Here is a 26,721-nt window from a genome sequence, read left to right on the forward strand (position 1 = left end):
ATTTATTTGTTATATATATGTAGATAAAATTCGCGTTTACAAATGCTTGTATATAGACTAGTAGTTAAAAGTGGACAGACCTTCATATATCATATACAGACACTGAATCAATATATCATCTAACTTGTGAAGAAGGTGAATAACCATGCACTAAAGGTCATGCTAATATGGTTAAATCAGTATGTTTTCTCACTTTAGCCTCTTAGCACATCTGAAAGCACCACATAAATGAGCGCTATTGGTTTTAAACATGCTAAATTTCAGAAATGTGCACTTAGTTCAAGAGCACACAATTACAACAGGAGTTAATGTTCTTCTCTTTTCTAATTTGTAGTATTAGAACAAATGCACTGAAAAGTAGCCTATTACTATAATTAAAGGTCCAGGCACATTGATTTATATGATCACTAACTCATAATAGCCATGGAGGTAATTAGGTTAGACATAGTGCCCTTTTCTCCAATTATTTCTGACAATTTCCAGATTACATTAAAAATGGCCTTTAATTTCACACCCACAAAGCAAATTTACAATGTCTGATGTGTAAATCATCCAGGCCACATACAAATGAGCATGTGTGTGTGCGTGGGTGTGGTTACAATAGTAAGCTGGGCCTCAGGTGTGAACTTTAATTCTCCACTGACGCCCACCTGTCTGTCAAAGCCTAATTTTCCCACCTGTAAATATCATTAGGGCTTATATTTCAACATGATGAGCCAATTAGTGGTGTATTGTTTTACGGCATACTCTGTTTAAGTCTGTCAGAACTTCAGCGAGGGTAGGCAGGAACATGACACTTTGATGGCAGGTTTCCCTGAAGCAGGCCCCTTATTCATTTATTGCTTCCTTGTGTGGCTCTGTGTTCTTTGTTATATACTGCACACAGCCTAAATGACTACAGTAAATGGGGACAAAAGGTATTCTCTTTTCTCATAAAAAGCCTCTCAACTGAGATATAAATAATTGTGACCTACTATGAGTCCTGACAACAATTTATGTCACAATTTTTTAGCTGCCTCACATTCCCAAGTCTTACTTTCCCCACATACTGTGGAAAGTTAGCGTCTTTTCAAACTGCAAGAACAGTGGGGTTCTCTGGGGCAAAGGGTCTTTCCGAAATGACTGAGGCCATTTTTCTGCTCTTGCCTATAATGTACACTAAGTCAGAAAACAATTTAAGCTCGATACAAAGAATACATTAGGAAGGCATTTATGAACAGCACAGAGGGAACATCCTATTTCTCAAATTAGTATCCTTTCTCCAACTGCCAGTATATCCTCTTCAAATCCCCAAGCCACACTCAGTGAAGCTCACAAATGAGGCAATTAAATTCAGGGTTTCAAACTCCTTTGAACTACACCTTCTGTCTGAATCCTTTAATATTCCAACTGAGGGTTCTCAAACTCATCAGGGCTATTTAGCACCTTGGGCTCCCGTTTTAAAAAGGGACCACCAACTCAATCTTATCTGTCAGTCATTTCCTGAGGGGTAGAAGAAAGAGAGAGACAGAAGGAAATGAACATTTCAACAAGTGAAAAACCTCCTGTCTGTGATTCTTCTGTTGGAGGGAAATTTCCCATGTGTTTTCAAAAAAGGGATTAGTGCTCTGGACGCTCTTGTTCCAATTCCCTGTCCAATCCTATCCCATCTAATCTCCTCTCTTCTCATGCCTATGTGGTTAGTAGGTTAGCATTGGATCAAGTGACTGACTGTGATACAATTAGCATCTAACACCATCTGACACTGTACATGTGCTTCTGTGTTACTGCATATAATGTTTGCACATACATTTTCAGTGCATCACCTATGTCCTGAGTAGATATGGGTATCACTTAATGTATAGTCACAGGGGTCAAAGGCCCAACTGAGTTATCTCACTTGTGGTTATCTGGAAACCAGGAGAAAGCTGAAGAAGTCAGGATGGGACTTTGTAACCAGATAACAGCATTTCAAAGAATCTTCAATGATCCAATTTATTTCTACCCCGAGTAACACAAGGTTAGATGTGATTTAATTAAATAGTTAGCCATGGACAGATCCCAAGTGCTTACAGAACTCATTTGTAAACAGAGTGCTTCTGGCATTGTGCACTCTGTTTTCTTTTAAGGTTTTTATCACATGTTACAGTAAATAGTATTCGCTGCACTTTGCAGAAATTTTTGTGTCATGTTTAGAGGCACAATGGCCATTTTTCAATAGAAAGCAAGGGACTACTTTCTGTGTCTGAAGAAAAACTACTCAGGTGATTCCACGAACCATGATGCCCAGTTTGAAGAAGCCATGTCTAGACGTAGCATGTGGCCCAACATCGCGTGATACTAAGGGAAGCTTCGGAAGACTATCAGTCCAGTCTTTTTCTTTATTCTAAAAGCTACAAAGATTGGAAAGTTAACGTAAAGTCTTCAAACATTTGCTGGCATATTCTGGCATATTCAGAGTTTACCAACCAATTAACTGGATCTGGGAAAGTAAGCCAACAACTAAACGACTGGCATTGTGAAAGATTTAAACAGACACACAAGAGGAATGGAGTAGATAGTGATCAATGGGTGTGGTATGATTTGCACATAGGTCCTCAATAATGTTGAAACCAGTTGATTATGCACACACTTAGAGCTGAAGTAACATTTCAATTTTTTCTTGTATCATTACTGAATAAGAGATTACTGTGATCACCATGTATGTTATTTACTGAACTAGAGTGCGTGAGAAGGTTTACAGAGGAAATAGATTAGATGGGTGCTACTGAAAATGGAAATCTGCTGATTACTGTGGCACAGCTACAGAGGTCATGCAGCACTGGTTTGTGGCAAAAGTTGGAGTCACTGCTTCTGAACGAAGGCCTTTTTTTCTGCAAAGTCTGAATAAGAAGGGGGTTATATCCCTTTAACACCACTGTTTGCATGTTTCCCTTCCTCCCATCTTCCCTTTACGTTTCACAATTCAATACCAGAATGGTTAACATTGAAAAATAATTTATTTCAGAAATGTACTGTGATCATATATTCATTCAGATTCTGCATGATAAGCTTTTGTTGCGTACAATGAAATCACCCCACAAATAATTAAAAAAAAAAGTAGATGACATTTTTTTTCTGCTTTTTGAACTATGAAAACTAAGAACACACCACTGAGTCTTCACTATAGCGTTATGAGTGCGCCTGGCAGGTGGCTGGACCACGTCAGCCCTCTGTGGCGTTACTCCGGGCAGGTTTACAGTTGCTGCAGAACAATCTCTTTATAAACAGACATAAAGTGAATGATCTGTAAGCTTACACACGAGAAGAGTGACCACGCACACACACATGCACGCGCGCACACACGTAATTGCATCTGGGACAATACAGTCACACCTGAATATTACAGAGTGGTTGTTTACATAAAAGGAAAAGAGGTGAGGCAATTCAATGACATCATCTCTTGGTGCAGGCTCGGCGCTGCCCAGCGATAGCGATCAGTGACAGCGAAAAGTTATCTCAGCAGGGAAGAAAACAGGGGGGGTGGTGGGAATCCTCTTGGTCTCTTATCAAAATCACACTGTAGAACTAGCAGCTGTGCTCCCTTATAACAGTTCCTGATGACAGTTTTGAGACTTCACCTCTTAAGTTGGATTCCAAAGCATTTCAGTAGAATCGGACTCGTGAGTGTTTATGTGAGCCAGCAAAAAGTGAAATATGAGATATGGGTTTTGTATGCAAACTGATTCCCAGCCCACATGAGGCAACACGATGCCAAAGTCTCGGGGCACCATCAACAGTCCATTCACAATTGGTGCCAGAGATCATAAATATGTGTTTCTCTATCAAGGCATCTTCGATCCACTGTAACACACTCACAAAAAACAGACTTAAACACTTCCATTTAAACAGATATACACTCGTTTCATATATCTGCAGGATCCTTCAGGCACGCCGCAGTCACTGACATTTGACCTACTACTATGGCCAAATGCTGTCTGACTTTTTTTTTTTTTTATGTATGTGTATGTTATAGGCCAGAGAGTTTTTCCATTGAAATCCATGATTGCTTCTTCAATGTCATTTTAAAACTCTCACAACCAGCACATTAAATGTCTTCGATTTGGCATAAATTCCACCTTTACGCTGGCAGCTTTTTGTTTTTACATCCAGTCCAAACAAATAATTGTTTTTTAACTTCCACAATATGGCTCCATCATATTGTCATATCAGTCTTCGTCAAAGTAGAGTCAGCAATGACTTGAATTTGTCTTCTAGGCATGTCTACTATAGAATATTTATATATATGTATATATATATTTATATGTGTGTGTGTGTGTGTGTTTTCAAAGATTCTAGTGACTTTGTACAGAATCAGATATTACCACTGAATGAGTTTAAAAAAGTAAAAAGAAGGAAATAAATGATAAAGCCATGCAAGTATTTCAACTAACAAAATAAAAGTGAATAGATGTTGCAGAGACCTTTTTTTTTGTTTTTATCAGCCGGTGAGCGAAACCAAAGTTTACACTGGCACATTTTCACACATTAGACAAAAAAACGCCTCAAAAAGTATCATAATGTTTTGATACATCCAAGCTCACTAAAAAAAATAACATGTAAGTTATGAAAAATAAACTGATGATGAAAATAAAGAGTGAGCGACTTGATTGGGCTGACTGCAATGCTATGTTCTTCTTCAACACAAGTTGGGTAGGTATTTTCAGAAGTTTCTATGTCCTCAGTATTTTTCACACAAAAGAGGAAAAGCCAGCAATAGGGGCCCGTGAGCCAGGGGCTAGACTGCTGGGGGGCCTGTACAAGGTGCTGTGCTGGCTCGGAGGGTTGGAGCTCTGCTGGGAGGGGGTGGGAGTCCGGCTACCTTTGGGTCTAAAGAGGCTGCCTTGGCCCTGGGGCTGGCCCTGAGCCTGCTGAGGCTGAGGGCTTGGTGAACTCAGCTGGGGTGGCAGTGGAGGTAGAGGGGGCAGCGGTGGTGGGGCGCAGTGATCCGGCTCTCCTGACTCTGACTCTGTGTAGCTGTAGGCCTGCGCCCGGGATATGCCTTTCTGTTGGCGCCGCCAGGAGTTGTAGTAGGTAGGATCACTTATGTAGTGGTTGACGAAGGAGTGGGTCTTCTGACGGTTAGGGTCCACCTCATACTCACTGTCGCTGCCCTGAGAAGCCAAAAAAAGAAGAGACAGCGGTTTATGTTGTGAGTACGGTGTGACTCTGTAGTGTTTCCATGTGTAGCAGTTAAAGATGTTGAGGCTAGAATGAAAATGAACATGAAGTTATTGTGTTATTCTAAGGCATCAATTTACAGCCACAGCTGTCTAAAAAGCAAACACATGCAAACACTTACATTTACAACACAGCACAAATACAGACGGACAAAATGGTCAAAGATGGTCAAAGCATGAAGGATGACTTGCTACTGAAACGTGCACAAGAAAACCGTCAACACGAGATGGCAAAGGTCAATTTGTCTTCGGGACTTTAACCAATAAGCAGATCTATATGTTCAGGATCTAAGACCTTGACCACACCACGTCAGCAAGACAGGGCTTGGTGTTGTGTTACACAGTGTGGCATATAAAACCTAACATGTAAGAGGAATCTGAGGGAAAGGATTGGATGGGGGCTACCAATTGGAACCAGTCGCCTATAGGGCTATATAACATTCAAAGCAGGCAGCCACAGGAACCTCACCAAATGCAGTGGAAGTGTATGTAGGCCACCTGTTCCATATGAAAACACCAGCGCCTCCTATGGGTGAACAAAACAATGGGTTTTACAGTACATCACCATAACAGAATGATTCAAATGGCCGAGTCATGATGGTGATAATGCCACAATATGTATAAATAAATGCATAAATACAGCCTTTGTGCCATTCTGTGTAAATGGTATGAAAAGGTAAAAGGATGAAATAAAAACAGTTTTGTATTGTGCAGTGCATTTTCCAACACTACCATCAACTTTAAGAGTATATTGAGAGCACTGAAGCATTGTTAAAATGATTTTTCTTCACATTTTAACTCAGTCTGAATTCCATTCTTGCTATGTGTAAAGAAATAATAGTTCTCAGCACATTCTCACCAGTGACCTTCCACCTTGCTGCAGGTTGAGCTAGAAGCACTATTGTATTCATGTCAAGAAACATTCCATGCATCAAACAAAAAGGAACGTGATCACTGAACGCTCAGCAGGGACTGCTCATGGTAATCTAATTGCCATGAAAGCAAACTGCCAATCGGCCAGGCAGCATCTGATTAATCACCTTGCCACAATGAACATATGCACAGTTGACTGTGCCAAAAATGTCACTGGATAATTTCCCAAAGACGCTCTTATAAGCATGCAATAGGTGCATAACAAAAGCCTGTTCTCTTCAAAGTGGTATACCACCGAGAGGGTGCTGATAATCGTGAGCGTTTCAGAAATTTCTTGCTCTCTCGGGCCTTTCATAATCATGTACAGAAACATTGCTATTGGCGCACACTCAAAGAACAGATCTCTCACTGGATATTGCACAGCACATATGTCATACATATGGCAGTTGTCTCAGATTTCCCTGTGCCTCCTGGTTCATGCCTATGTCAAACCCCTATATAAAAGCTTTTGTTTTCTCCATGTCAGCAGAGTTTATAAAAGTCCAAACAGAAACTTTTGAGTGCTGAATTATAGGAAAAACGATCCTACATTTTGATTCTCTTTAAAAGAAAGTATCCTATTTTTTTTCCTCACGAATTAATCAAAGGCAGATACTGCACAAGCCACGTTCCCCTTAACATACCTCCTTTTTTCCCCCTTTCTTCTTTATCGTTTTTCCTCTCAATAAAGGAGAGCCAGAGTGTGGGATGGCTCAGTATTTGTGTTTTTGTTTGCAATATTGTCACCCAGTTGTAAACACTTAAAACACTTAGGTCTGAGAAGCATTCTATTCATACCAGTCTATTTAGCAGCACAGCAACACAATAAAAACATCCATTCACAGTGGACCAGCAAGACACACTGAGGCACTTCAAGTGGCATTACTTCACTCTAAAAGAATTAAGCCAGCATTGAGAGATGAAAAACCACTCTAGCTGTGTGTGGCAATGGGAAAGCGTGACTGCAGACCGAGTGTTGACACAGGGAATTGCATCCTCCTGCCTGCTCCGACACAATTTTCGAGTGTGTGCAACAGATGTTGTGACTGTTAAATTGTTCTGCTTACAAGTACAGCGCTCCAATCTGTCTGCCTTTGCTTTTGGTTTATCACCAATATTTAACAGAAATAACACACGGATGCAATTGAGTAACCTAAAGTAAAGATGCTTAACAATTTGCCTCTGGGGCCGCGCAGCCCTTGATACAGCTCCTTATTCCAACTCATTACAAGCTAATTACTAGAGCTGAATGCTGTGACAGAAACAGACTTTAGGCATGAAATGCAGCATTGCACCTCAGCCTCGAGGGAATAACCGTCTCATTTATGCAAGGATATGTGTAAGACAGACACATACCAGCCTGCCTGTGTCAATTATTAAGCATTTTTTCATCATTTTGATGTTAAATTAGGCGGTGAAAGAGATTAAGACATCTATCCAATTAACTAGCGAAACCTCTTGACAGTACTTTATTTTATCATCAGCATAATAAAGTTGCCTTGTGGTCCTGTTTACAGTTGCTAGCAAAGAAGAGGGAAAACAACAAAGGAGAGGAGGAAATAAAATTGAGAAAAAACATGACAAAGATGTGCATCAATCATGGGTCAGAATTACAGTTTCTTGGAGATAAATTGGTCATCATCAACAAACCATGTAGGCGTTCAGACAATCTATTTGAAATTTGACATCGGCTTGCTGAAAATGAGCTTGCTGTCATCTCTGTGTTTGCCACCGTCTGAATTATTCCCCTTTTTATCTGGATGTGTTGCTCCAGAAATGACATAGACTTACAGTCATGTTAAAAGTGCTTTGAATTAATTACTGCACTTTGTAAATAAATTCTCTGGTAAGCAAGGTCCCAACCCCATCCCCCCCAAAATTGATGCATACCCCAACAGTCGGTCCTTTGTCCTCTTGTTATGGATTATTGCAAAGGGGAGGGGGAGAAAGGGGATGCTGTCTAAGTCACTCTTATTGATGAAGTGAACACAGCAGGGGTCCTTTGAGATAAAGACAATGGCAGTGTATATGGGGCTGGAGGGGACTTGAAATCCCTGCACATTCACAGCACATATATCATTATGAGCTTTTAGCAAAAGCTGTGCAGGAAATTGGAAAGGAGAAGATGGGACACTTTTGCTAGCACTAAAATACCAGCTTTATCAAAGCAAAGTAGCATACTGCCACCATCAAGGCAAGGCCTAAGTCTCCTTTCTAGTTCCAGTCTCCAACTAGTGAACTTCATATTGCTTAATCAGAACAATTATATTCAGAGAAATTTAAAATCTTATTGATCATTAGAGCTGCCCCAGAAAGATGAAATGCATAATGGAAGCATGTGCATTTATTCAGATTTTTCCCTTTAAAAGTGATGCCTAGTTTAAGGAAGCATGTCAGTTTAATGCTCGTTTTACATGTGCTTCATCCCATCCAGCCAATATAAATGTCTGCGTCTTTCCAATAACCTCTGTTTTGTACACAAGCCAAAAAGCTATTAATATAAACTCTTATTTATTTGCGGTCGCAACTGAACTTTATTCTGGGTTATGACATGAAACTTTAAACGTGGCTGGTCAAAATTAGCGTGTTGTCATTAGTGACAATCCAAACATTACAGATAATATTGTCGGTTGAGTCTCAGCCCAAAAAAGCTGCAGTAACCACAGAGGCAGCGAGTATTAGGATGGAGAAAGAGAGCGGCAAAGTCTGAAAGAAAAAGACATTTTCATCTGTCTCCCATGGAATGCCACTCTGCAGAATAAACATAATCTATAATATGACTCAGAGATGAGGTCATTTGCCTTTAACTGGTTTCGGCTTTAAATTACACACAAAGACATTGCCACAGAGACAACCTTGGAAAGCGAGAAAACCTACACTCTAAAGGAAAAAGGGAAGTCAATAGGTCTCTACCTGCAGGGGAGCAGAACAGTAATGGTGACCCTGTTGCCTTGCCAAGTCACTGTTGGCTTTCTCCAAATCCCCTCTTCACGAGGAGTACAATAGTGAACTTATACCTGCTGGGGGAGGCCGTGGGGATTAAGGAGGACAGACAGCACAATGTCATACTGATAGCTATGAGTTATCCGCTCAATAAAACTTCAAAGAACATTCCTAGATTTTTTGAGCACCACTGGTGCTGATATGGTGGTCTGTCAGGAGCATGGCAGGGGAGCCTTGGGCTAACATAAAGGCTCTGTGCATTTCACGCCATCAAAGCCAACATCGACCCCTCGAATGTGCAGAGTGGCAGCAGACAAGTGTCGTCATCCAAGGGGGGCAGTAACTGCATTAGGGCCATGCTTGACAATACACAAGTGTGAATGGTAGATATGTCAGACAGGCGTTGAAATGTTGAAATGCTTCATTTGAGGGGATGTTATGGTGCTGTGAAAGGTCCTGTCTGTAGCACTTCATTGTAGAGAGATTTCTATTTGATCTGGAAGCATGACTTAGGTCCCGATAAAGCGAGGTGGGGAGAGATTTCTGGCTTTTGGAATTCACACTACAGACTTATTTATCTGAAAGATTTTCCAAGATAATTTGGGAAAATGCAGAGAGTAAAGAATTCCCAGATGAAAGAAAAAACTGAAGGAAGCCTGATAGCAAGGGAATTCCAGACTACTTTCCCCTGATGCTTTTATCTTGCAAGGCTCCAAACCAGACTGCAGATTGCAAGATGAATCACAAAAACCACAGAGAGGATGTGATATAAACAAAAACAGAAACAGCATAGTGTATACGCACATAAGACCAGACAGAAGAAATTTAATTTGGTTAAAAGGGTGAGAATGAGAACAGACAAAAGCCAAGATGGCACACGCTGATCAATAGAAAGACAGATGCAGACAGACAGAAGGGCACAATTTATTGATCACACTCGCTGGGTAAAAGCAGTTTGGCTCGGCACAAAGGCCACAAGTCAGACATTCTGACATCAGTTTTTAATAATCTATCAGTCCGAACAGAAGACTTTAAAACTTCAAACAGACTCAAAATTATGATCGCGTTTTAACTATCAAGATCCAATACAGTGCTCTTTTTTTTTCCATAGAGATCAATTTAACTAACTTGACTCTGATCTGACTTGCTGAAAAGGAAAATTGGATAAACTATCTGTCTGGAGAGCCAATTTTTACTACGTAGCTAGCTGGAAAATAAATTTTGCAGAGTGCATGCCCTCTCGCTGCCTTACATAACGAGTGCTGTGGCTGAGTGCAGTGACCTAGATCTCAGGTGGATGTTTGTAGAGTGACATTCTCCACAGGTTACTGCCTGGTCTAAAAACTGCTTTGCCACCAGTAAGCAGAGTCATTAATCTCTCATCTCGCCATGTGCATTACTGTAGCTGTATCTTATGACCTCTGCAGGCCAAACACATTGAGATGGGTGACACAGAAAGGACACCAGCATGAACAGGCAAAAAAACCACAGAACAGCTGACAATGCAAAGCTGAATTCCAGAGGAATTCGAGGAGATGACGGTGGGTACATGTACACAGGTACAAACAGGACTGAAATACTACTTAATGCAGACAGTAGGGAAGATGCAGTATAAAACAATACAATGCTATTGCACCTGTGAGTCTGAGATTTCTGAGGGTTTTTCAGTCAGGCTGCTGCTCTCTGCAGGGATCAGGTCGTTGTACTTGGTGCTGACATCCTCGTCCGAATAGTGAAGACTGCCTGGGCTGGGCCTGGGAGGAGACCTGATCAAAGAGTAAATGCACACAATTAGTTTGATTCAAACTGGTTGTCAAGCTTAACAAAAAAACCCTGGCTTTTCAAAAACAAAACCTTTTGGAATAAATCAGGTTGTATTTTAAATGCCAGTACATCTCACTGGGTCGAGCAGGCTAATGGAGAGGCCCAGTTTCAAATCGACCACAAGACTGTTTTCTTCCAGCTTTCATGTCATCTCTCTGGTGCTCTATTCCAATAAATAGTAAAAAGAAACTTAAAGAATACTCCCGGTCTATTAAAACCTGGGTTAACTGTCTTATTACTTATTCTTTGTATAGATTTGTTCCTTTAAAATTAGAAATTGTAGTCAATACAATTTTTGATAAACAAGCAAATGCAGTGTTCTCTCTAATGTCTGAGACACTACAGTTAGGGCTTCCTGTCAAGCTCACATGTGTTCTCTCTTTCAGTGTGTGTAGGAGGGCAACTAGATGAGAATCATGGGACACTCATGAGATGGCTGCTTACAGCCTGTCTCTTCTGCAGTGAATAATTTCCTTGATTCAGTCCTCACTGTGGGCTGTGGAATGTCAAACCACTAGGCTCTTGTGACTAAATTATAAACTGAACTCAAGGGGTCATCAAACAAATTGCAGCCTCAGGCTTTGCTCGGGTAAATGTTATTGCACGCTACACAAAATGATGGCATGGATTAATGTGTCAGTGCGCATACTTAGGTTATCACATATCAGATAGAAGCTTAAAGAGAGGTGGCCGAGGAAAGGGAGGATCATTAAAGTGTGGGGGAAGGGAGGATAGGGACAAGGTGTTCAATGAACCTGAAAACTGAAAGAAAAATGGAATGGGAAAAACGTGAAATAGTTGGAAAAAAGCATTCCCTAAAATGGTGCGCTTCTGTCAGGGGTGTTTTCAGTAAATATGAGAGTAATAAAAAAGCTCTTGGTTCCTAATCTCCTCCACATTTTCCACTGTTCCTAGTCCTCCTAAATAAACACCCATCTGTTTCTGCTGATTGGTGCTGGTTTGGCGGAGACTACTTGGACATACTGACTCCTGTTGACTTTCCAGGCCACAGCGTCGGCCGGCAGTCGCTGCCAGTGGAGCTGCTGGAGTGCACACACAGCCGCTTCACACATTGAAAGTGCATTTGCATAAGCATTTTCCATATAAATATATTTGGAGTGCATTTCAAAAATGTTGCGGGTAAATTCCAGCAGTTTTCACAGGGCTGGTACTTTGAGTGCAGTGTGGATGAAATGGAAAACTCCACTGGGAAATCACAAAGCAAGCTCTAACTCAATTACACTCTGAGAGTTAAACTAAAGTTAATTCACTTAACTTTAGAAAATTGAAACATGTACAATGGAGTGCTCCTATACAATGAGCTCAAGTTTTTCTAATTCGTGTGCTCTTTCTACATGACTGAGAATCTTAGATTATATCCCCTTGCATATATACAGATGGATTTTGACGCTACAGATGAGTGGTTGTTTTTATATTTTCTAATTGGCTTGGATTCTGCTTAAAGGACATATGTAGCTGGGACCATGTAGAGACGTGTCTGTGTGGACGAGTTCATGGGGTTACAACAAATCAATGTGTGTTAAAAAGGAACCTATAACAAAATAATAAAAATGCTTAAAATTATTTACCACGTACTTATCATATGTGACTGTTTTGAGCATTTTTATCCACCCACCCATCCATGGGTTTTTATCTGTTGGGGATGGCCCAGCATAACCCAAAAGCCCATCACAACTCACTGAAGGGGCCGTAGTGGTTCAGTGCTTGGTGGACCATGTCTTGAGCAATGTATCAGTATTTGTGGTATTCAGTATTTTAGACACAGTATTCCAGTATTTTTTATTTCATTTTATTCACATTGGTCGCGGCATCCATCTGCCGGTCGCAGCAGATGGCCGTCCCTCCCTGGTTCCTGGTTCTGCCGGAGGTTTCTTCCTGTTAAAAGGATGTTTTTCCTTCCCACTGTTGCCAAAGTGCTTGCTCATAGGGGGTCATATGATCTGTATGTATTATTGTAGAGTCTACCTTACAATGTAAAGCACCTTGAGGGGACTGTTGTTGTGATTTGGCGCTGTATAAATAAAATTGAATTGAATTGAATTGAACATTGCCCTGAATTGGCTCAAGTCTTATTTGACTCAAAGGTGTTTTTTTTGTCAGAGCAGTTACTCTTCTAACATTGCCCCCTTCACCTCTGACATACCTCAGGGTTCCATTCTGGGCCCAATTTTGTATTTATTTTCAATGCTACCACTCGGGTCGATATTTAAAACAAAACAAAAGTTGCTTAGCCTGTATATGATGATGATGATAGGAGTAAAGCGCTATACAAATACAGGCCATTTACCATTTACCATACTCATATATACCTACCTCCTAAACCAGGCGTCAACTTCCTGTCTAGCTAAGTTTAAAACCTGTCTCCTTTCCTGAGACTTAATGAAAATAAATTTAGAAATTTTAGCGATCCATCCCACTCATCGACAGGTAGTCACACTTTGCATTACCTCTTCAACTCTTAAGCCTCAGGCATACTATTCTAAATCTTAGAGAAAACAACAATCTTGGTGTCATCTTTTATTCCTTTCTTAAATTTGACTCAAAGATCAAACCCATTGCTACGGGCCATTCGATCCCTATACAACCGTTGCAAGAGCTTGGTTCGCATTGCCGGCCATAAGTCGGACTCGTTCCCGGTGGGTGATGGGCTCCGCCAGGGCTGCCCTTTGTCACCGGTTCTGTTCATAATTTTTATGGACAGGAAATCTAGGCGCAGCCAAGTGGCGGAGGGCTTTCACTTTGGTGGCCTCAGAATCTCATCTCTGCTTTTTGCGGATGATGTGGTTCTGTTGGCTTCATCGGGTGAGGGCCTCCAGCTCGCACTGGAGCGGTTCGCAGCCGAGTGTGAAGCAGCGGGAATGAGGATCAGCACCTCCAAATCTGAGGCCATGGTTCTCAGCCGGAAAAGGGTGGAGTGCCCACTCCGGGTCGGGGATGAGTAGACCCGCTGCTGCTCCACATCGAAAGGAGCCAGCTGAGGTGGTTCGGGCATCTGACAAGGATGCCTCCTGGGCGCCTCCTAGGTGAGGTGTTCCGGGCATGTCCCACCGGGAGGAGGCCCCGGGGCAGACCCAGGACATGCTGGAGAGATTATATCTCTCGGCTGGCCTGGGAACGCCTTGGTGTTCCCCCGGATAAGCTGGAGGAGGTGGCTGGGAAGAGGGAGGTCTGGGCCTCTCTGCTTAGGCTGCTGCCCCCGCGACCCGGGCTCAAACATGAAGATGGATGGATGTATGGATCAAACCAGTCACATTTCTGCCTCCCTCCTAAATTTACATCATCTACCTCACAAACAGTCTTCAAATCCCAAGTGAAAATGTACTCTCTCGCCCTTGTTTTTCCCTTGAGTTTCAATTAGTTTATTAAGCTTGTGGATCAGGCAGCAGTAAAGGGCAGAGGTCCCTGCAGTTTGATCCTAAGTTGGTGAATCTGGCTAAAGGAATTGGATCAGTTATTTATCCTCTTGATATTTACCCTCTTGAGGTAATTTAAGGGGAGGTTTGCCCAAACAGTCTGCATGTGTTTTGTGGACCTGGAGAAGGGATTTGACCATGTCTCCTGGGACATCCTGTAGGAGGTGCTTCAGGAGGATGGGGCGACTGGCCCACTGGTGCAGTTGTACAGATCATCCAGTCCTTGTGCAACTGCAGCAAGACCCATTCCAGGTGGGAGTTGGACTCTGCCAGGGCTGCCATATTGAATATTTATTTTCTTCTTTTTTTCTATGCACATTTGTATATTCTTTTATATACATTTGAGTATTGGAGGAGCGCCCTTGGAGTAGGGTTGCTACATTTGTACACAGCATGTCTACTGTTTTTACCTATTAATGTAAATGCAATCGACCTACTTCTACTACCCCTCTTAGTATGTTGTTGTGTTTTTTATGTATACGTTCTTTTATATAACTCCATCTTATATAAAAAAAATTAAACTGAGTATCACCAATACAGAAATATAAATAATGCAATAACAAGCTATCTTTTTTCCCCAATTCTCCAGCATCCTTTAGTGATCCGTTTAACAACAACGCTTTGCATCAATGTAAATGTTAGTGGATTTTTAAGTTAATGACAGAGGAAATTTCCCCCAGGAGTATAATTTTTCCATAATCACAGGTCTGAATTTTTATCTGCACTTATCCCCAGAAGGACTCCACAAAGTAACCTTCAGCAACTTGCATTCCTCTGTAGTCCTCTTAGCGAGCCCCCTCCTAACACAGCCAAACAAAGAATCGAGCCAAAGTGAAGAACAGCTATTGCGAGCCTACTGGGATATTATGATAAACTGCCCGTTTTAAAACACTGAGGAATCTCAGCCCACTTTCACCCCCTTCTCCTTGACTCACATACACTGTTGAATGAGGCGTAAATTATTTATCAGCTCTCTCATTTGGACGGAGAAGGGTCCACTTAATCCTCTCACAGCAAAATTCAGTCAGCAGCACGTCAGGTAAGGAATGAGAACCAGAGGGTGAAATCAAATCTGCCCCCTGGTCTTTACTCATTACCAGGCTCTCTTGCTACAATCGCCTGAAGGGACTCATTAACATGTCTGAAGTGTTCGGAAGCTTTGTCACTCAAGAGTGTTTAAAACCATGTTAATCTACACTGAATTACCTCGCCGAGACCTCTTTAAACCCACAACCAGTGTCAAAGTTGGTTTCAAAAAACAAAAAGACGCTACTACAAAGCCAAGAAGGGATTGCACTCTTAATCCTTCCCTCTTGATCATAGAAGAATTTGAATGCCAAACCTGAGACACATTTAGAGTTCTTTGGTTTGATAGCATGCCGTTTATGTGCTATTAGTGTGCACTCATTACTACTGCCATATATATATATATATATATATATATATATATATATATATATATATATATATATATATATATATGTTTATGAGACCACACTTTATCTAAATTCTTTATATTTTACTAGATTGATGTGTTTATCTATTTTGATCTCCTTACAGGAAAAAGGTACACTTAAAGTTTAAGCGGGGCAGATTAAGTCATCGGTGTCCAACGGTACTGAAATCCCTGTGCGTTGAGATTCTCCACCAGACATATTGGCCCTTGTATTAAACTCTGAACAAATAATCTCCACATAGAGAAAATCTCTGTGAGGATCAGCTTCAAATGGCATTTGCTGTCTGACACAGTTCTGAATTAAAATGAATACAGCAGGATTAGGAACGTGTTTGATTTCTGATCCTGGTATAACGCAAAAGAACTTCATCCTGTCTTTGGTATTCAGAGACCAGAGATCAAGATGTGGCATTAATCTATAATCGGAGACTCAGGTGTTGGGATTTGGTTTCCTTCGCTATGGGCTGAGTTCAAAGAGTGCTGACTGTACATCTGTGCATTCTTTCCCTCTGAGCCTCCCCCTTCAAGTCAGAGACATAGTAGTAGGAAGCTGCCTGGAAGCATCTCAAAGACCTGTGCCTGCTTTGATCTGTCCTCAAGGTTACACACACACATATACTCATAGAAAGACACAACCAAACATATTTCTCCAGCTTACTGTTACTTATATAGAAACAGTCAGAAAATGCATTTGTCTCATTTGCATTCTTTTCACTCAAAGGATAGTAATATCCACATGACATAACTGACAGTCTGTTCAAAAACAACATGAAAGCAGCTGTCTATAAATCCACATCTTATATGCAGAATAAACAGGTTTTAATGAGCTAACACAAAGTGTGCAGTCACATCTAAACCTGGACTTATGACTTAGTTCGTGCAGTATTCTCAGCACAGGTGTCAGTCACAGTGATTGGTTTTAAAACAAGGCCATGGCCTCAAGACCAGTATTGCTGGGAATTCACAGAAATACAGAAGCTCATTAAGAGAGGCTGCAGTGAGTCTCTTTATATGCTGCTTTTAGATAGCGGAAGGAGTGCATTTGAGTTGTCAAGAGTATTTTTTTTTTTCAACAGAGCTGAAAGTGTTTTCAGGCATGAGGTATAGCTTCCACAGATTACCCAATTATTTTTACCGTATGGCTGTTTCATTTGGACATTAAATTAAGCTTTTCTTTTAAATATTATCGGAACATGAATTTTCTTGGAAATGTGTTGCTCACTCACCTGGTGTAGACGCCATTCTTCCGGCAGAAAGAGTTCTTTACAGACAGCCGTCGATTGTTAAGTTCCAGAGCTGGGAATCGTCCTTCATCCAGGCTGACCATATCTCCGTGGGTGAGAGCGTTACAGTTGGAGTTGTTACCTGGACACACGTACAGAGACACTGTGTGACCACAGGCCAGATGGACAGGCAGGTTAGTGTCTGGGAAAACTGATGGAACTACGTGATCTTTTTTTCCCTTTAAATTCTCAATACTGAAATAACATTTTATTCCCAAAGCTGTCTACACTTTTTTATCACATAGGCTTTTACTTCATCAGTCATGCCGTCAGATGTCATTGTGTTTATTTTAAAGGTTCAAATTGTTGAAGTAAATACAGCGGGGGGAGCTATTATTTGATTCCCTACTGAATTTGTAAGTTTGTTCACTTACACAGGTGCATTGTGTGCCGGGTGGCGGCCAGGAGCGGAGGCCCTGGCGGACTGACCCCCAGCTGCCAAGACTGGCAATAGGGACATGGAATGTCACCTCTCTGGTGGGGAAGGAACCTGAGTTAGTGCGTGAGGTTGAGAGGTACCGGCTAGATATAGTCGGGCTCACCTCTACGCATGGCTTGGGCTCTGGAACCAGTCTCCTGGAGAGGGGCTGGACTCTGTCTCAGTCTGGAGTTGCCCCTGGTGAGAGGCGGCGGGCTGGGGTGGGTATTTTAATATCCCCTCGGCTTTCTGCTGGTACGTTGGGGTTTTTCCCGGTGGATGAGAGGGTTTGTTCCCTGCGCCTTAGGGTCGGGGAACGGGTCCCGACTGTCATCTGCGCTTATGCGCCGAGTGGCAGTTCGGAGTACCCAGCCTTCTTAGAGTCCCGGGGGGGGGGGGGTGCTGGAAGGAGACTCTGTTGTCCTGCTGGGAGACTTCAATGCTCACGTGGGTAACGACAGCGAGACCTGGAGGGGCGTGATTGGGAGGAACGGCCTCCCTGATCTGAACCCGAGCGGTGCTTTGTTATTGGACTTCTGTGCTAATCACAGTTTGGCCATAACGAACACCTTGTTCGAACATAAGAGTGTCCATAAGTGCACGTGGCACCAGGACGCTCTAGGCCGTAGGTCGATGATCGATTTTGTAATCGTATCACCAGACCTGTGACCATATGTTCTGGACACTCGGGTAAAGAGAGGGGCTGAGCTGTCAACTGATCACCACCTGGTGGTGAGTTGGATCAGGTGGCGGGGGAGGACGCTGGACAGACCTGGTGCACCTAAACGCGTAGTGAGGGTGTGCTGGGAATGTCTAGCAGAGGCCCCAGTCCGCGAGATCTTCAACGCACACCTCCGGCAGAGCTTCAACAGCATTCTGAGGGAGACTGGGGACATTGAGTCCGAATGGACCATGTTCAGCGTCTCCATTGCCGAAGCTGCTGCATTGAGCTGCGGCCGCAAGGTGGTTGGTGCCTGCCGTGGTGGTAATCCCCGAACCAAATGGTGGACACCAGAGGTGAAGGGAGCCACCAGGCTGAAGAAAGAGTCCTATCGGGCTTGGTTAGCCTGTGGGACTCCGGAGGCAGCCGACAGGTATCGACAGGCCAAGCGGAATGCGGCTCGGGCAGTGGCTGAAGCAAAAACTCGGGTGTGGGAGGAGTTCGGAGAGGCCATGGAAAAAGACTTTCGGACTGCCTCGAAGAGATTCTGGCAAACCGTCAGGCGTCTCAGGAGGGGAAAGCGGTGCTCTACCTGCACTGTGTATAGTGCTGGCGGAGCGCTGCTGACGTCGACTGAGAAAATTGTCAGGCGGTGGAAGGAATACTTCGAGGACCTCCTTAATCCCACTGACATGTCTTCTGAGGAGGAAGAAGAGTCTGGGGATGAGGGGAATGACCCACCAATTTCCGGGGGCGAGGTCACTGAGGCAGTTAAACAACTCCTTGGTGGCAGAGCCCCTGGTGTTGATGAGGTCCGCCCCGAGTTCCTGAAGGCTCTGGACGTTGTAGGGCTGTCCTGGTTGACACGCCTCTGCAATGTTGCGTGGAGATCAGGGGCAGTACCCGTGGACTGGCAGACCGGGGTGGTGGTCCCCATCTTTAAGAAGGGGGACCGGAGGGTGTGTTCCAACTACAGGGGGATCACACTCCTCAGCCTCCCTGGGAAAGTCTATGCCAGGGTGCTGGAAAGGAGAGTTCGTCCGCTAGTCGAACCTCGGATACAGGAGGAACAATGCGGTTTTCGTCCTGGTCGCGGAACACTGGACCAGCTCTTTATCCTCTCGAGGATACTTGAGGGTGCATGGGAGTTTGCCCAACCAGTCTACATGTGTTTTGTGGACTTGGAGAAGGCATTCGACCGTGTCCCTCAGGGTGTCCTGTGGGAGGTGTTGCGGGAGTATGGGGTGTCTGGCCCATTGCTACGGGCCATTCGATCCCTATACAACTGTTGCAAGAGCTTGGTTCGCATTGCCGGCAATAAGTCGGACTCGTTCCCGGTGGGTGATGGGCTCCGCCAGGGCTGCCCTTTGTCTCCGGTTCTGTTCATAATTTTTATGGACAGGATTTCTAGGCGCAGCCAAGTGGCGGAGGGCTTTCGCTTTGGTGGCCTCAGAATCTCATCTCTGATTTTTGCGGATGATGTGGTTCTGTTGGCTTCATCGGGTGAGGGCCTCCAGCTCGCACTGGAACGGTTCGCAGCCGAGTGTGAAGCAGCGGGAATGAGGATCAGCACCTCCAAATCTGAGGCCATGGTTCTCAGCCGGAAAAGGGTGGAGCGCCCACTCCGGGTCGGGGATGAGTTCCTGCCCCAAGTGGAGGAGTTCAAGTATCTCGGGGTCTTGTTCGTGAGTGATGGGAGAAGGGAGCCGGAGATTGACAGACGGATTGGGGCTGCAGCTGCAGTAATGCAGACGCTGCACCGGTCCGTCGTGGTGAAGAGGGAGCTGAGTGTAAAAGCGAAGCTCTCAATTTACCGGTCGATCTACGTCCCTACCCTCACCTATGGCCACGAGCTGTGGGTAGTGACCGAAAGAACGAGATCGCGGATACAAGCGGCAGAAATGAGTTTCCTCCGAAGGGTGGCTGGCCTCTCCCTTAGAGATAGGGTGAGAAGTTCGGCCATCTGGGAGGGGCTCAGAGTAGAGCCGCTGCTGCTCCACATCAAAAGGAGCCAGTTGAGGTGGTTCGGGCATCTGACAAGGATGCCCCCTGGGCGCCTCCTGGGTGAGGTGTTCCAGGCATGTCCCACCGGGAGGAGGCCCCGGGGCAGACCCAGGACACGCTGGAGAGATTATATTTCTCGGCTGGCCTGGGAACGCCTTGGTGTTCCCCCGGATAAGCTGGAGGAGGTGGCTGGGGAGAGGGAGGTCTGGGCCTCTTTGCTTAGGCTGCTGCCCCCGCGACCCGGCCCCGGATAAGCGGAAGAAAATGGATGGATGGATGGATGTTCACTTACAAAGAAATATACAGTCTCTAATTTTAGCGAGAAACAGAATATCAGCCAGAAATCCAGAAAAAACTCTACATAACAGTTATAAACTGATTTGTGATTGAGTGAATTAAGTATATGATCCCTAGGGGACAGACTGCCTGTGTGCTCATGTGGCACACAGATTATAATCAATCAATCAATTATAGATACTGATCTCAACTTGTTATGTGTATAAAGCACGCCTGACCAGAGAATATTTTCTTCCATTCCAACCTCTCCACCACCATGGCCAAGACCAAACAGAGGAACAGATCAGTGGCTAAAGGAGAAGTACGTTAAGGCCATGGAGTGGCCTAGACAGTCTCCAGATCTCAATCCTCTTGAAAATCTGTTGCTGAAGCCAAGTAGCAGCCAAGAAAACGACAGGATTTAGAGAGTTTGAGTATAGCGAAGTAGGCCAAAGTCCCTCCAGAAACGTGTTCAAACCCGGTGACCATCTCCAAAAAATATCTTACTTACTGCTTGGGTTTCTCCACCAAGTTGTGTTTTCCTTGATAACCAAATACTGATTTCACACATACATCTAAATCAATGTATAATTTTTATGATATGTTTTTTATGGGTTTTTGTCACTCCATTAAAATCAAACAAAGAAATAGAGATCGTCCATTTCTTTGTAAGTGAGCAAACGTACAAATTCAGCAAGGATCAGATAATTATTTCCCCCACTGTAGTAGTATTCATATTTATGACTTGCAGCAATAACTCACAATTTTGTAAAAAATACACTTCTTCACTTTCTAGCCAAGCGTAAGAAGAAAAGATCAATAAAACAAAATATGTAACTGGAGCCAGGAGCTGATTAACTTAGATACCCTGGGATTAGCTAGCTTGGGATGTTAATTAGTGAGGTTCAGAAGTCCCTCATACAGCTAGCTGATTCCCTGTTTCCAGTCTTTGTTAGGTATTCCAACCATTTTAGACTCTAGCTTTTTATTAAACAGACAGCTCCAAGAGCTGTAATAATTCTTACAAACTAATCCTCAACAGTTAAGTAAACTTTTTCCTAACAAGCGTCAAGTCAAGCGATGTAGATTTTCAAGTGTCCAAAAAACATGTGAATGAAAATGAGAAATTCGGCAGGTTTGCAGGGCATGTCAGTGGAAATTCCCTTAGAATATAGCAACACAAATTTAGTATAAATTACATGGACAGAGCTTAACATATTTATTAAACCACCTATCATAAAAACAGAGAAACATAAATATTTTAGACATCTGTTGAAAATTGTATGTTTTTATACCTAAACTTGAGCGCGAGGCTCTGCACCTCTCCAATAAGTCAGAAATTAATCAAGCATAAGATTCAAAAACCAAAACAAGTTTTTTCTGTTCAGGAATGCAAGTAAAAAAAGAATGCAGTTTTGGCATCTGAATCAAAAATGAATAATGTGCTTTACTATTTTTCCAGCTCTGTTGTAAAACATTACATTTGAAAATTCATGGATAACAACAATAATTATTTTTTCGCATTAAATTAAATATCATTTCAGTTAAAGACCTGGCAGATAATGATGGTTTAACTGTTAAAAAAAGCATTAAAAGATTTTGGTATTTACCAATACTATAAATTTAGGTGAGCTGAAGCACATTCATAATCTATAACCAATGACTGAGCTAAACTCATAATTGGCATAAATATTTAACTTTGACTTTAAGTGTCATGATTTTATTATATTAAACAACATAAACAGGATGGTTTCTATATAAGATTAATTTTTCGAGACTATTTCTCACCATGTTATAGGTTAGAAAGACTTTCAGTCATCCTACAGGTGGCCACAGCCAGGCCAGGACCTGCATGGTTGCTCGAGGGTACTAAAGGTCAATTGGTGGTTATGCCAACACAGAGAAAAAGAAATAGCATTCGGTCAGTCCAGTGGCCTGGGCCAGATTCCTAGAGGAGGATATGGAGGCTTTGAGAGTGTCTTTGTGCTGGAATGAGAAGGAACCTCTTGTTTTCTCTCCATCAGTCAGAAAGATGGGCAGTGACCCACAGGGACCCCACCCCTCCCCTGCCTGGCAGTTAAACAGCCCTGGCAAAAGTGCTGAGCTGAGGGAAATACCCGCTGATGTCAGAGCTGCTCTGAATGGACAAGTATGCCCCCCGTTCCTGCTTCCTTTCTCTCTTTCTCTGCTTTTTATTCCCCTGCAACCCAGTCAGTGACCTGATTCATTCAAAAGCAGAATTCACCCCTCTACAAAACAAAGTTAACTCAATTTCTCTGCTCAGTATTTCAAAAGTAATAAAATAATAATAAAATCCCTGTAATAAGTTTTACTCTTTTATTTAAAAAAGGCAAGTTATCAGATTCCTATGCCCTCCATGCCACCAGGCTGGAAGCAAAATACAAGCTTCCATGATAGTTAAATGTTCCACTTAGCTGCACAACTGTGTGTACTCACCTGATTCAGACTTTTTTGCATACTTCTTGCTCTGTCCTCTGATAATGAGGATGAAAACTAGCAGCAGAATGAAGATGAGTCCCACTAGAGCAACCACGACCAGGAACCACCATTCCTCATAGAAAGGAGCCACTTTTTGAGCTAGATAAGAAAAAAAAAACCCAGAAAATTGAAATTCATGCTTGTTAAAAACATGTAGCCACATTCCTGTGAAGTCTGAATGACCTAAGGGGATTTAATTAAGCCTGAAAGTTAATGTAATTCAGTTCATTCAATTCTATTAACAAATGCAAGAAAGCTCACCAGATATGGAGGGAGAAGGTAGACTCGGAGAGCCATAGCCGTAGTCGTTCACTCCAATGACCCGAAAGTCATAACTGACACCTTGTTTCAGGATGTCCATGTTGAATGTGTGCGATGTTGCATCCTTGGAGATGTCCTTGATTAAGATATCCCACAAACCCTCATCTGTAATGGAATTTTAATGGAAAAATTGGGTCGGAGGAGGCTGACGATATTCGTTAAGCAAGCAAAAAATATTTAAACAGTGTCAATATGTCATTGTTAACAGGCTGTTTGTTTGTTTGATACAAGGCTCCGGCCTGGCTGGCAGCTCCGAGGGTAATTGATAATTCTTAAAAATATTACACAATCCATCAATTTCACTGCTCTCGTAAAAATTTACAACCAACAAATTCTACAACATAAATAGCGGAGCAGCCATATTTCAAATGAAGCAGCGTTAGATGTCTTGCTGCTTGCTATGGAAATCATGCCAGAGATCATTTATTACACCCTGCTGCTTGTAAATAAATGTGTAGCTATGACTCCTTGATAGGGTACACAAATATAACCAAGTATGGATAGAAATTTTTTATGTTGCTGAACTTTGACAAACATTTTTTAAAAACAGCGTAATTTGATCTAAAGGCAAAAATAAGTTTTCAAGTAACTGGATACTGTAGAAACTTATCACCACTGGCATATGGATAAGGGGGATATGGGAAAGCCCCCCCCCCTTATCCATTTAATCTATACTGCCATAAAATACCTATCAGTTCTTGCAAACCTTTAAAATGTAGGACTAGATAGCCTTTGCGATTCTCACTCAGGAGCGGTGAAACACATCTCTGCCTGTGAGTCACCCACCATCCATCACCCTCATTGCCATGCCAGGACTTGTCAATCACAGTTGAAACAGGATGCCAATTGTCTTGACTGTAGCGCCTGAATCAATAACCCATTAAAATGCCAGGGACACTGACTCCAGGGCAGCAGATGTTGACACTTTACACCACTTTCCTTAATCAAAATCTCACAGAAGGTAACATAAGGCCAGTGATGTGGTGATCCTGTAGAGCATGGAGTCTCCAAACGTCTTTCAAAAACATGCTTGCTTCCATTTGCACTCTTAGATGGAATCTCATGTCTCACAACCATATCAAATTGGGATATAGATTGGCTATTTATTCTTAATATTTAGATATTCATTTCCAAGATTACAGCAAAATGTATTTTACAGTCCCCTTGGCTATGGATGGCTGACCCCTCTGATTCCCCAAGACCCCACTTTCAAAACCACTGTACTAAATCCCCTACCTGAGGGTCTGGCCTCAATTACATAGCGTGTTATGGGAGAACGTCCTGGGTCTCCAGGGGTCCAGTGAATGGTGAGGCCCGAACTGTAGCGCGTAATAAATGGCTCTCCAGGGGGTCCTGGGGCACCTGAGAAAGAATAACATAGTAAAAAGTGTTTAAAGGGCTAGTGACAAAATTGTCAGCGTTCCAAAACATCACTGCAACTACCTTCCCCTGGTCCTGTGGTGATATTTGCTTCCACCTCAGGCCCGTAGATGAAGGTCTTGGCCCGGATGCGGAAGTTGTACGTGACGCCATCTGCCAGGTCTCTGATCTTCAACCACAGAGGGCCGGTCCCCTTCACATCCACCGTCACTGTCTTACTGACGCCTGGGGGGGAGGGGGAGTGGAGACAGTCGGCACAGGCCACTGAAGACTCTAGACAAACACACCACATTTAAAGCAGGTCTTACACAGGCCAGGCAATGTGCAAGCACACCCAACATACGCAAATGCACACAGAGAGTAATGGAATTAGAAACATGTTTGCATTTTGGCACCGAAGCAATGTATTATTTAAGATGATAGTAGTAGATATGTATAAGGTTGCAATGAATAATGAGCTGTTTATGTAATGGTTAGCTTAGCTCAAGAAATGCACATCACAAGATTGCAAGAAGGTCGACTGACACGCAAAAGCGTTGACTCTAAAACTTCCGATCTTGTAGTGTGCATTAAGCTTTTATAGCCAGCAGCCATTTAGTGCAGAGAAAACTGACATTGTTAAGAATTTGTTACCATCTACAGGTGTGGAGGGTTCATAGACCAGACGGTAGCCCTCAATGATGCCGTTAGGGAAGGTGGGCTCGCCCCAGGACACATTGACGGAGGTTGTGGTCAGTTCACTGAAGTGAATGAAGCTGGGAGCACTGGGAGCTGAAACATACAGAGGTCAAAAACATCAAAAATTTTTGTAGAATGACTCTGTCAAATAATAAAAAACAACCAGATGAGTGGATTGAACAAAAAAACAACCCTTGCTTCACTAGCCTTCAGTTAGTTTCTCATGAAATAGCAAGTAAATTTTTGCACGAGCCATTTTAATGTCATGACATATATTTCTTCTGTCTGATCAATGCAGTGGTCCTTCCCATGGTTACATCAAAGGCCTCAAACAGAGGCATACATCTCTAATTCAGTTTTCTCATCTGAACAAAAAGCCAAGATGCCATAAAGGTTCCATAATGGTACATAAACTAATGGTTGGTGTTACGGTATTCACCCAATACTTTTTTTATATACCCCTTGTTAAGGGAATTCTTCAGGCTAACAACAAAATATACATAAACGTGGAAATATCACAATTCTCCACTGGTGCTGTTTCTTGTTTCTATAGTAGAAATCTTCTGGAGGTCCAGAACCACTGCTGCAAGTCTGAGTCTCCGCGCATGAGCAGAACTCCACTGATTATATAAAAAAAACTTTTTGCTAAACTACATACAGATTTAAAGGTTCTGCATTGCTTACGTATACTTGTTTGACCTTGGGCAGAGCAATTCATAATCACAATGAACACTCTTTGCCTCGAGACCCCACCATTATAACAGGCTGAACTCTTGAAACCACTGTGCTGAGAAACACATTTTCCTCTGCTGCCTTTAAGCTTCTTGAGCAGGGGGTGAGACGCTTGCAATAGACAAAGCCTCTTTGTTTAAAAAAAAAAAGGGATAACTATCCTCCTAATGCATGCCACCCCCTTCCCAGCTTGTCATCTGCTTCCTCCTCTCAAAACAGCAAGCACTGGGGAAAACAGAGGATCTGTGCACACCTTCCTTTTTCCCCTTTTTACTAGTCTGGGACACAGTAGTAAAACGCATCAAAAATGGCTTTTTGGAAGATAAATATTGTTTTGACACATTTGCAGATGGGCACGCAGGTAGAAAGTCCCATGAGTCACAGAAAGAAGAAGAAGAAGAAAGAAAGGGGGCAATGCACGGGGTCCTTTTTGATAAAGCATGCCTGGAGACTCAAAGCTCGCTGACAAAATTTTCATAGCATCAGACAAAAGATGAAATTCAGCAAGTAAGTTTAGAATGGGTTAGCTGATTAGAAACTTATGCTCCGTGTGTGGCTCCGCTAACATCGTTTGGCATGCTGCTGACAACAACGATTAGCATCATCGTCAAATCAAATTCTTTCCCCATGGCTGACTCATCCACTTTGAGAAAACTCTCAGGGTTCTCTAAACTAACATCGGCGCTGCCACCAGCACATAAA

The 26,721-nt window shown here is 42.8% G+C and overlaps 1 protein-coding gene across 4 annotated transcripts in view; it reads right to left on the reverse strand.

The window, feature by feature from the left end:
• Nucleotides 1-2,959: 2,959 nt before the first annotated feature.
• Nucleotides 2,960-26,721, reverse strand: part of sdk2b (sidekick cell adhesion molecule 2b) — a 283,868-nt gene continuing 260,106 nt past the window's right edge. Inside the window, exons 38-46 of one of the 4 annotated variants that reach the window (XM_084937292.1) lie at nucleotides 25,243-25,380; nucleotides 24,673-24,834; nucleotides 24,466-24,591; nucleotides 23,170-23,334; nucleotides 22,867-23,007; nucleotides 16,994-17,132; nucleotides 10,690-10,819; nucleotides 5,668-5,724; nucleotides 2,960-5,132 (exon numbers count right to left, since the gene is read on the reverse strand). In XM_084937292.1, coding sequence (XP_084793418.1) covers nucleotides 4,710-5,132; nucleotides 5,668-5,724; nucleotides 10,690-10,819; nucleotides 16,994-17,132; nucleotides 22,867-23,007; nucleotides 23,170-23,334; nucleotides 24,466-24,591; nucleotides 24,673-24,834; nucleotides 25,243-25,380 — 1,481 coding nt within the window. In that variant the 3' untranslated portion in view covers nucleotides 2,960-4,709. Of the gene's footprint in view, nucleotides 5,133-5,667; nucleotides 5,725-10,689; nucleotides 10,820-16,993; nucleotides 17,133-22,866; nucleotides 23,008-23,169; nucleotides 23,335-24,465; nucleotides 24,592-24,672; nucleotides 24,883-25,242; nucleotides 25,381-26,721 lie in introns of all 4 variants that reach the window. The other 3 variants (XM_084937291.1, XM_084937294.1, XM_084937293.1) reach the window with 3 other exon arrangements.

This window comes from Perissodus microlepis, chromosome 8 (assembly GCF_051167445.1).
Source record: "Perissodus microlepis isolate ML-2025 ecotype Zambia chromosome 8, ASM5116744v1, whole genome shotgun sequence".
Taxonomy (NCBI): Eukaryota; Metazoa; Chordata; class Actinopteri; order Cichliformes; family Cichlidae; genus Perissodus; species Perissodus microlepis.